Genomic DNA, 12300 nt, shown 5'->3' with positions numbered 1-12300 from the left:
TTAAGTATAAACTTTAATCCATAACTTAAATATTCTAGATGGAACAGTTGTTGAGAAGAAAAGACAGGAGAGAATAAAGATGCAAGTGACTAAACATGAAATTTGTTACAGGATGGTGTGTACCTTAACAGAGCTACAGATAATTCTTGGATTGCCTATTTTGAATGATTTTTGCACATAGTTAATTATTAAGATTTTAGCACTTAGTAAAAAATACATTAAAAAAATCTTTAGTAATTCTTGCCCTCAAGGTGGAGTATTTTAGTCTCACATGTTTTCATACTTTTTCTAAATATTGACTATTCATAAACTATATAGTATTTGCTGTGCTTTTAAGTTTGTATAAATGGTATCATACTGTACATGTATATCTTTTGGCAAATTACTTTTTCATCTCTCAGGAAATGTACTTTTGAAATTCAGCTGTGTTGATAACATGAAGATGTGAATATTGCTTTCAGCTACCATATAATAGTTATTCAGTGAATAAATCAGTTTATCCATTCCCCTACTGATGAGCAATTAGCTTATTTCTCCTTTTTTTCTATTACAACGGAGCTTCAGTGAGCTGCTTTAAAGGTGAATTTGTGCACATGGTGATAGTTTCTATAGGAGGTGTATCTATAAATAGATGTAATAGGATAGGTACATCTTCAATATTACTAGACATTGCCAAGTTACTATCCGAAGTGCATATACTAAATTTGTACTCTCACCAATAAAGTATAAAAATTGCAAATTCTCCATGTCTTATCAGACTTTTTAATTGTTGCAAATCTGACAGGTATGTGTGTAACATTTATATCTTAAAGAGAGGAGCCAAAATTTGCTTTGAAGCAAATATGGCCAGTGTCTGGATGACTGGGAGATGGTTTGTTATTTACTTCTTTTCAATATATTTCAAATATCAGTAGTTTAAGATTTTATTTATTTGAGAGAGAGAGAAAACACAAGTGGGGGGGAGGGGCAGGGATGAGAGGGAGAAGTAGACTCCCCACTGAGCAGGGAGCCCCATGTCTGCTTGATCCCAGGACCCAGGATCATGACATGAGCCAAAGGCAGACACTTAACCACCTGAGCCACCCAGGTGCCCCAAATATTGTAGTTTATAATTTAAAATATTTAAGATAAAAAGTAGCCTTAGAAATAGCCTTTTTAGTGCTGTGGCTTCTCATTTCAAAGCATCTGATAGGGGAACAAAAGACCATATAAGTAAATGCATTGAACCAGAATTCTTTAATGGGTAAAAGAATACAAAGACAGAAAGATACATGCTAAAATGTTCTGATTTTTTTATTTCTTCCTTGCTGGTTTCTTGTAATGTATTGATTATGAACTTATTATAAATCTTCTACAGATCTTTAGTGTTTAGAACTGTCCCTAGCTATGTCAAAATATCTGTCAAGTGGACTTGGTCATTGCAAGTATCCTTCTTATCCATCTCTCCATGATTTAAGGTTTATTCTGACATGTTACTTTCTGATTGCTATTTTTATAGATGAAATCAGACATCACAGAAGGAGTTGATATTCCAAAGAAACCTAGATTGGAGAAACCAGAGACGCGGTCCTCTCCCATTACTGTCCAAACCAGCAAGGATTTAGCTATGACTGACCTTTCCAGTTTTGAGGAGACTAGTGCTGATGATTTTGCCATGGAGATGGGATTGGCCTGTGTTGTTTGTAGGTAAGTTGTACCTTTCTCTGGAAAGATTCTTTTGTTTTTGTAAAGAGCAAACAAAAGGAAAAAAAAATCAGACCAGTTGTTTGATGTTTATATTTTGTTTTTATAATTTGGAGGTGGGTAGGAGATAAGTAGATTATTCTCTATCAGATGCCCCTATAGCAATTTAACATCTTAAAAATTATCATATATTTTGTCTTCCTCACTGTGGCATCTATAATCTGTTATGTCATAGTAACATTTTCTGCATTCCTGGGTTCTAGAGGGAAAGCTATTATTGCTTTATTCTTTAGTGAAGAAGAATTTGTTCAGCAGATTCATTCTGTTCTTTTTAAGAAGTCTGTGTTGCTTTTTTTTCTTTGAATTGTTGATAGTACTTATAAAGTAGATTGTTATACATAATTTTCTAAACACCCTTACATCTTTTCCTACAAATAATGGAAAAAAAAAATGAATGGATTGTATAGGTTATTCTGAACGTTGTTTTAAATCATGGATACATAATTATAAAAACATGGATAATTATGCTTATTAGAAGATGCATTGTAAAAATCAGAAAAACTGAATTTTAAACTGCTTGATTCAAGGGGCTGTATTTTTGTTAATGACTTGTACTGTCTAACACAACAGAAAAGATTACCATCTTTGTTGCTGTTTTCTTCATGAAAATGTTAGGTTCTGGTGCATTGGGACTGAGTAAATAACTGAAAGCTTTTGTGAACCTTACAGAGAATGAGTTAAGGTACTTCTGAATAAGATCATTTGTTACAGCTTCATTGTTTTCACATATATTTATTTCAACCTTTATCTACCATGAAGTTTATAATTTTTAAATAAGAATAAATGGTAAAGTAATAGTGGAGAGCGAGCTAGTAACTTGAACCCTCCATTTGGAGACTTATGATAGTCTAAGGCTGTGGTGATTGCTTTTTGAATTTATTTTTCTTGATACACAGTTTGCTACATTCTATTCAGTTGATAATACATATATTTATTGAACACCCTTATCTGCACAGTAATATGCTAAACACTCTAGATAATTAGGTCCTGTTTCTACCTTCATGCATAAGTCAATTTAAATATATAGGCAACTTACTTTAATGAACTTATGTATTAATGAAGAAGACAGGACAATGTGTAGGTAACAAATATAAAGGAATTTAATAGAAGTATAGAGAAAATGTTATGAGATTGTTGGGGCACTAACCAAAGTCTACTCCCTTCTGGGAGAAAGAAAAAAATTATAATGAGAAATGGCTAGGAGAATATAGCCAAATTCAGTTACTAGGGCACCCTACATTCATTCATTCTTGAGCGTGGAATGCTTGTGCAGGCTACATGCTAGAGTTTGTTATTTTGCTGTTTGGTTATCTGGGGTGTTTCCCTCTTTTATATATCACACATCAAAACAACCCTAAAATGGCTTTAAATTGTTGCATTCAAATAAGTGCAGTTTTTAATGGTATATTTCCTTAGGCAAATGACGGTGGCATCTGGTAATCAATTAGTAGAATGTCAGGAGTGCCATAATCTCTACCACCAAGATTGCCATAAGCCCCAGGTGACAGACAAGGAAGTGAATGACCCTCGTCTTGTGTGGTATTGTGCTCGATGTACCAGACAAATGAAAAGAATGGTAGGAATCATTTTTTTCTCTATTTTAAACAGTCTGTGTCATTTTTTTGTTGATAGGTACTTTTCAAAATAAAATTTGAATATTTAAGTTATTGAAAAAATAAATTACGTGTACTGATTAAATGTTTGTATGTATAGTGTACATGTATGATTTATGTATCTATGCCTAAACACTAGACCATATTATATTCATTTTTCTCTGTTGAACTTTTAGCTTATTCTACTATAGATAAACAGGATTAGAGACCCACAAAATATGAATATTCCTTACTAGTATGTCACTGTACTTATAAACATTTAGAAATACTGTAAAACACTGTGGGAAATGGTGAGATACAAAGCCCTAGTCTTTGGTGAGTCTGGTAAGGACATATTGAAAATGTTTATTCCTGAGTGGGCTTAAACCATCAAATTCACAAACTATGTACAGAAGCATTATTTGCATATGCATGTCTGTCTTTCCATCTGTGTTTCTCATTTTTTTTATTATGTTCAGTTAGCCACTGTATAGTACATCATTAGTTTTTGATGTAGTGCTCAGTGATTCATTAGTTACGTGTAACACCCAGTGCTCATCACAGCATGTGCCCTCCTCAATACCCATGACCCTGTTACCCCCTCCCCCCCCAAAACCCCCAGATTGTTTCTTGGGGTCCATAGTCTCTCATGGTTCATCTCCCTCTCTGATTTCTCCCCTTTTGGATTTCCCTCCATTCCCCTATGGTCCTCCGTGCTATTGCTTATGTTCCACATTTGAGTGAAACCATATGATAATTGTCTTTGTCTGCTTGACTTACTTCACTTAACATAATCCCCTCCAGTTCCATCCATGTCGATGCAAATGGGTTGATATTCATCGTTTCTGATAGCTGGGTAATACTCCATTGTGTATATGTACCACATCTTCTTTATCCATTCATCTGTTGAAGGGCATCTTGGCTCCTTCCACAGTTTGGCTATTGTGGACATTGCCGCTATGAACATTAGGGTGCACGTGCCCCTTCTTTTCACTATGTCTGTATCTTTGGGGTAAATACCTAGTAGTGCAATTGCTGGGTCGTAGGGTAGCTCTATTCTTAACATCTTGAGGAACCTCCATACCGTTTTCCAGAGTGGCTGTACCAGCTTGCATTCCCACCAACAGTGTAAGAGGGTTCCCCTTTCTCCACATCCTTGCCAACATTTGTTGTTTCCTGTTCTGTTAATTTTTGCCATTCTAACTGGTGTAAGGTGGTATCTCATGGTGGTTTTGATTTGTATTTCCCTGATGGCTAGTGATGTTGATCATTTTTTGCATCCATCTGTGTTTCTCAGTTCCTCAGTCTGTCCTTCTCATTGTCTTCGAGTGAACATTTATCTCATTTTCCCAATGTACTTTCTCTTTTTACGGCTTGCTAATATAACTGCCTTTAAAACATCATACTGAAATGTGTTTTCACTTGTTATATTGGATAGTTTTGTAACTTTTATTCATTTAAAAAGCAGATAAATAAACTTCATCATTTTCCTTTAATCAAGAAATTGTTACTTACTTTAGTAACTTATTCGCTTCTCCTCTCCTTCCTCCCCTGCCTTAGATTAGGGTCTCTTGATAGAAGAGTTTTCACATCTGTTAACGAAATACATTTCTACATAGACTTTTCTGGCCAAATATTTTTTTTTAAAGGCAGAAGTACGTAGTTAAAAGTAAAAATTCAAGGTACCTATTTTACTTTTCAATCAGTTAAATTAGAAATAGGAAATGTTTTTATTACTATGAAAATTAGTAAAATTTCAATAGTGTGTATATTTTCAGTTTGTAACAGGGTATTTCTGTGACAAGGTATAATTTTTTCTGCTCAGTTTGATTTTTATTTAGTTTATTGTTTAAACCAGTCTTCCAGGACCTCAACTAAATGATTATGGGTGAGCAATGTAGTACATTCCAGGGCATTGACAGAAGTAGTCACTAAGAATTGATAATAATAAAAATAAGTAATTTGTGGCTATAATCTGTCTTTCTTTAGTTTATCTTCAAAGATTTTTTTAATTGTTATTTTATTGTAAGTCTCCATAAAGTAAGCACTGTTCTCTTCAAAATATTTTCTCCTCCATTCAAATCTATGTTTATAGTTCTAGTCCTCTTTCCAGAATGAACTTTGGCAGCTGACCAGATATCTTACAGTAACTCTAAGTTCAACATCTTTAAAATTAAAATTGTTTTCTTCTCCCCTCAGTTTTTTCCCCGGTTGCCTGAACTAGAAAACATTATCCTTGTTGCCTCTCTTAATTCCATATCCCTTTGTTTACCAAATTTGCTAGTTCTACCTCTTATACATTTCTCACATCTGTTCATTTTGCCTTTACTATCCTGTTCCACTAATTGTTATTGCTTTAGCCCCTCAAGAATTCTCCTTGTTACTGGGGCACCTAGGTGGTTCAGTAGGTTAAACATCCGACTCTTGACCTTAGCTCAGGTCTTGATTTCAGGGTTGTGAGTTTAAGCCCCGTGTTGGGCTCCAAAAAATGACCAAAAAAAAGAAGAAGTCTCCTTGTTTCCTTTCAACGTGCCTTACTCACTTCAGTGAAAACAATTAGAATTATTCCTCTAAAATTTTTATCTGATTTTATCTGCTTAAATATGCCCAGTGGCTCTCCATTACCTATCTAATGAGGTTATACTCATTAGGGGAATATATGGATCTTCTCTCTTTGACCCAAGTCTGTCTTTGTATTCATGTCTCCCACCACTTCACCATATACATCCATACACTCTGGCCATGCCAGACTAAGTGTATCATTTCTTGAATATTTGGTGAACTTTCTTGTTCCCATATGTCCTGCTTTTCAGCGTTTTTTTTCATCTCTAATATCTTCTATCTGCTTTACAAATTAAACGTGTAATTCATTTATCAGTAAGACCACGTCTCATCCATTGGCATAGCACCAGAGCAGAGCACAGGACTGTGTAGAACATGTCCTACTTTCTGTTGTTCTCCGTTTAAGGTGTGTAAAATGGAGGAAATGTGGATTAGTACCAGAATAGTCAATAAGTTCAATTTATATGTCCAAGAGTCAAAGTACTGAATGGAGAGCCATGGCTAATGTTAAAACATGAGTAGAGGGCGCCTGGGTGGCTCAGTTGGTTAAGCCACTGCCTTCGGCTCAGGTCATGATCCTGGAGTCCCTGGATCGAGTCCCGCATCGGGCTCCCTGCTCAGCGGGGAGTCTGCTTCTCCCTCTGACCCTCCCCCCTCTCATGTGCTTGCTCTCTCTCATTCTCTCTCTCTCAAATAAATAAATAAAATCTTAAAAAAAAAAAAAAAAAACATGAGTAGAATTCACCAAGAGTAGACTCAGAGGAATACCAAAAGGCAGGATCTGAAGTGAGCCTGAAGATCAGGATCCAAGAAACACAAAATTTAATGAGAGAAAGGAGTTTGGAAATAGTGCGGGTACTAAATTTAGTCATTCTAACTACAATTGTTTTCAGTACAGTTCTGATATGTGCATTGGTTATTGCTCCAAGGTATCTCAGAGATACTATTAATAGCATCTTATATCCCCATTCTCCTCACACTGATTTTTCTAACTAGGGCAGGTTCGGCAGTACACATTATTATAGGAAGACCTAGTTAAGAATGTGGTAGTGTGGCAGGCTCCAAGATCATTCTTCAGTTCTATAATGTTCTCTTTACCAGGTAATGGGTTTTGCCCCAGCACTAAGTCAGAGACTCCTATGACTTATTGCAGTGGTTTTCAATCTAAGGTAATAACATACCTACTCAGGAGCGTTTAGAAATATGTGGTATTTTTGATTGCTGTCATACTGGCAATTATTGCCTTGAGTGGGAGATTTCATACATTCTGCAATGTAGTCACCCAATGAAAAATTATATACCTTTGTTGGGCAGAACCAAGTCAGTAATAATATCCAAATCCCAAAACTAGTATTACCAGCAAAGGACCAAGGGTTCTGGGTATTTCTTACTCCACTCATAAGCTGGCTAGGTGATGTAGAAGAAGCAGAAGAAGATCCAAAGGCCCTTTCTTGGCTTCGTTGTAAGGAATCTTCATCTACTGACGCCATGTAAGTTAAGCCAGTCTTCAGAGTCTAACCTCTGAAACAGTAGATGTGGGTTGAAGGAAGTGTAAGACTGAAAGCCGTGGTTATGGAACCATGTATTTCTGATTTACTCTGAGGGCTGCATTCTCATAACATGGTTTTGCAGTAGAGGATAAGATGGTCCTCCTTTCCTGCTGTTAAGAGATATTTTACCACAGGTAAGTCTTCTAGGATCCTTAATAATATTCTTGATCTGAATGTTTCTTTGTAAGTGATGTTTGAAAGTGGGTATACTTTCATATGGAAAACATGTAATACAAAAAATGGGTTGAATTGAAACTTAAGGACCAAAATTATATAGTACAGCAAACCATAACACAAGAGGATTGCACAAGGAAGTCCAGACAAAAAGACTGCATTGAAATTTCCAGAAATGGGAACAGATTATTAATAAATTTCCTGATAAAGTCCTGCATGGTCTTATTAGGATTGTCAAAGACAATGGACTGGCTGGGAGCATCTTTCCCCATCCAGTATGTATGGGTTCTTCCAGATTCAGTTTTCTTATCCTATATAAATGATGGTGTTGAATAAATAAAAACTATTACTGTCTGCACTCAACATGTGCCAGACACTATACTAGACATTTATGTAATCATAATTCATCCTCATAACCCACCTTAGAAACAGGTGGTCTTATCCCCATATTGCAGATGAAGAGAATGACGATTTTAGAGATTTACATATTTTACCTGTGGTAACATAGCTAAGGAAGTAGTTGAGCTGGGTTTTAATCCTATATCTGTTTGACTCTAAAAACTGTGCTTTCAGACACCGCACTATACTGTTGATGTAGTTATGCTTATTTACCTGGAAAACACTAATAATCTGAAAAATGATTAGAGTTCAGAAGAGAATACAAAGTTATAAAATAAAGGGAAAAACTCAATTATTGGTCAAAATAAAACTGAAAATGCTTATAAAGGAACAGTGGATACAGATTCCTCTTTAATAACATAGAAAATTGTATTTGTGGACTTTCTCGAAGAGTTTAGCATGCCTACTTCTGCAGTGTGGAAAACCTCAAAAGGATACACCATTTGTCACCAATAGTTTTTATCCACATTTGGTATTTGAAATCATATAATTGATCTGAACTACCTTTTAATTCACCCTCAGTTACTTAGGGATTTGTACCTGAACATCAAGAAGAAAACTCCTAAGTCTTTGACCAACCATAATAAATAAATGCACTCAGTACAAGTAAAGCTAACTGGTTGCAAATAATTTGTGATTTTCCTTTTTAAAAAGAAACAGTTTGGTTTGTCTTGTTAAAATGTATTTAATCAACCTAATCTGCATGATTTCTAAAGCTTAATATTATCTTTACTGTTTAGAAATGAAAAAAATCTGTAAAACCATTCATAGGATGATGATAAAAATAATTTGTTCAAGAATCTATATTTTCAGTGTCACCACAATATTTTTTAAATGTTCAACTGTATTTAGTTCGACGAGTAGTCCATGACAGATTTTTATTGTCTTTTGTTGTGCATTCATTTAAGATTTTGTATCTAATTTAATTCACTGATTTTTACAGGCTCAAAAAACTCAGAAACCGCCACAGAAACCAGCCCCCACAGCTGTGTCTGTAGCCCCAGCCATCAAAGACCCATTGGTTAAGAAGCCAGAAACTAAACTCAAACAAGAGGCAACTTTTCAAGCATTTAAGAGAACAGAGGTCAAGGTACAGTACATTCCATTGTTATCTAAGATGGGATTTTAATATAGTTGACTCAAAAATACTTACTTGAAAAAAATATTGATGAGGAACTTTATATGCTGAATGTCCATATGTTGGGAAAAGACTGCATTACTATTACCATTAGGTAGAAAGGGAACATTTATATAATTATTTAATATCTAACTCTGTTATTTCTCTTTTTGTCACAGTTAGAAAAGATTATCTGTAAGCATTCCAGGGTGGTATTCTTCACCATTTCTCTGTAGTCAGACACTTGCCTCCAATCGGGAATTTTGTTTAAATTCTAAATAACTCTGCCCTCAGTAGCAGCAATTTTGCTTCTCACATAACTTGTGCTGATTGGCCTTGTAGCATTTTTTTCTCTCTGCTTATTGGCTATTGAAGAAGTTTTTTTCTTTTGTCTTTTTTCCTTCATTATCATGAACTTTCATGATACCTACTTCTTATACAAAAGGACCAGATTATCTAGTGGAAGTGTCACCTTTCTCATTCTTAGTTTTGCATCCTTGAAATCACACTACATTATTATTAATATCTGGCATTTTGATATCATGGAATAAAATATTTTTCTAACCTAATTTTATAACAAAAACAATATTTTTACTGAGTTACACATTCCAGTTTTAAACAGAGTACTAAAGATGGTAGAAAAAATATTAGCCCCAAATTCTCAAAGGTTGATCCTAGAAAATTCTAGATATTACCCTGTCCTAGTGACTATAAGTAGCAAAGTTCAAGAACCTTGCTGTGATGATAAAGAATATGAATGTAAAGGAGTGCTTGGGTGGCCCAGTTGGTTAAGCATCCAACTCTTGATTTCGGTTCAGGTCCTGATCTCAGGGTTGTGGGAATGAGTCCTGCCCCGGGTTCTGTGTTCAGCAAGAAGTCTGATCTAGATTCTTGCTCTCCCCCTCCCTCCACCTCCCCTGCTCTCTCTGTCTCACTCTCTCTCAAATAAATAAATCTAAAAAAAAAAAAAAAAAGAGATTGTGAATGTAAAGTACTCTGAGAAAGATACTGATAATTTTATTTGCAGATCATTTTTAAACTTAATTTGCCAGGAAAGAGTTAATATCCAAAGGATATCCATATTTGCCATATAAAAGCTTAGCAAGTTGGAATAGAGGGAGAATAATTTATTGAAAGTAATTAGAGTTGCTGTATTTTATACTTAAATCTCTTTTAAGTAGATTATTATACCAACTTGTTACTACTAAAGTTTAATTTTAAGAAATCCAACATGAAATCATTTTATGGAAACTAAGTTAAGGCCTTGGCTGTCATGTTTATTCTGATTTAGAAATTTTGATGTTTTTATGATGAAAGTGAACACATTTTTACTATGGAAAAAATTTGTTTCCTTTCACATATTAAAAAGCAAATGGCTTTCTAACTAGGATAATGGGCAAGAAAATATTAATAGTTAAAAATTGAGAAATAGCTGAGAAATTTATTATCTATACTGAAATACTAAGAAATCACTTGGTCTCCATTGTTTGTGTTATTTTACTTTTTCGTGTCCTAATAGTATTATAAACCATCTGTCATTCTGTTGAAAAGCAATACCAGTAATAGCAAGCCATTAAACTAAAATGCTATACACAGAGAACTTGCTTTCTGTTTGTACTTCTTAAGTGTTGGTCTTTTTACTTCCTTCAGATGGGTTTTCTTTTGTAAAGTTTGTTGAAAGATCATTTAGCCATATGGCAGACAGTTTTATGTTTAATAGAAAAGGAAAAAAATTAGATCTTTCATAACTGAAAATTAAAAGTTTTACTACACTTCTGTCCTTTTTGCTTCATTTAACTTTTTCTCATTACCTGTGTGCATTCCTCTATGAATTTATAACTTATGTGTGGTTTATCTTCTCTGAATAACCTTATGAGAGAGTTACTGGATGATGTTACTGTAGAAAAAAAAAAAATTTCTAATTTTCAGAGTATGTGAGCAAAAACCTGGACTTTTCCTCTTATGAAATAAATATCTCAGCACTCTATTCTGATTACTTTTCACATTGGTTAAAAATGTTTATATGCAGGGGCACCTGAGTGGCTCAGTTGGTTAAGTGGCCGACTCTTGATTTCAGCTCAGGTCATGATCTCAGGGTCCTGAGATCAAGCCTTCTTTGGGCTCTGCACTCATCAGGGAGTCTGCTTGAGGTTTCTCCCTCTCCCTCTGCCCCTCCCCCTCTTTCTGTCTCTCTCTCCTCTCTCTTTCTAAAATAAATAAATAGGGGCGCCTGAGTGGCTCAGTTGGTTAAGTGTCTGCCTTCGGCTCAGGTCCTGATCTCAGGGTTCTGGGATCAAGCCCCACATCAGGCTCTCTGCTCAGCGGCGAGTCTGCTTTTCCCTCTTCCTTTCCTTCTGTGATCTCTCTCACTCTTGCTCTCTCAAATAAATAAATAAAATATTTTAAAAATAAATAAAATAAATTTTTAAAAATGTTTACATGCCAACAGTATTGAAGGCTACTTTGTGTTTTTACCAACTCTTCCAGAGTTCAGGTCTGAAGTACAACTGCATGTATTTTAGACATGGTAATTACCGTATTTTTAAGTAAAATACTATTTGTAAGATTTAATCTTTTACCTCTATGTAAATTTAACACTTTTGTGAATCTTAAGAATATAAAAGGTAGAAAGAGTGCTGGTGAGAAGTTAAATTTTTAATTACTTTGAACAAAACATAATTTTGCCTAATGTGAAGGTGAAAAAAATTTGTTCTCATGTGAATAAAAGCAATATTTATTTGTATAATGACATTGGTATCACTGTTGCTTTTGACTGGCCAAGGAAGTTAATTAGAAAAACTAAGGTGTTATATCTTTAAGAAATTCATCTGGGAGTGAGTTAGGCCTACTTAAAATGTCACTGTGCAGCTTATGAGGCAATTGATAAAATACTTTATACAGAAGCAGGGATCTCTTGTGTGATAGTTTAATAGAAACCTTAAACAAATTGTGAAAATAAAGTTATGAAACCTTTTTAATGTATCACCAGAGCTGTACAATTCCAAATAGTTAACATTGCACATCTGTATATATTTTGCACTGCAGGAGCTATTTGCTCAAAATTTTTTTAAAAAATGGATTGAGAATCTGACACATTCATTCACTCAATAAATAATTATCACATGAATCTGTTTATCTCAGACATCTTCTAAATGTCCTGGGT

General features: G+C 34.7%; 1 protein-coding gene across 3 annotated transcripts in view; it reads left to right on the top strand.

Annotated features, from left to right (window-relative positions):
• INTS12 (integrator complex subunit 12) overlaps positions 1-12300 on the top strand; it is a 49494-nt gene that overhangs the window by 12816 nt on the left and 24378 nt on the right. For all 3 annotated transcript variants that reach the window (XM_032400940.1, XM_032400941.1, XM_032400939.1), the window contains exons 4-6: positions 1499-1686; positions 3160-3319; positions 8964-9110. In XM_032400940.1, coding sequence (XP_032256831.1) covers positions 1499-1686; positions 3160-3319; positions 8964-9110 — 495 coding nt within the window. The remainder of the gene's footprint in view (positions 1-1498; positions 1687-3159; positions 3320-8963; positions 9111-12300) is intronic.

This window comes from Phoca vitulina, unplaced genomic scaffold (assembly GCF_004348235.1).
Source record: "Phoca vitulina isolate PV1807 unplaced genomic scaffold, GSC_HSeal_1.0 scaffold3, whole genome shotgun sequence".
In the NCBI taxonomy this organism is placed as follows: Eukaryota; Metazoa; Chordata; class Mammalia; order Carnivora; family Phocidae; genus Phoca; species Phoca vitulina.
The sequence above is the reverse complement of the archived record's forward strand: the minus strand, read 5'-3'. Positions and strand labels throughout refer to the sequence as shown.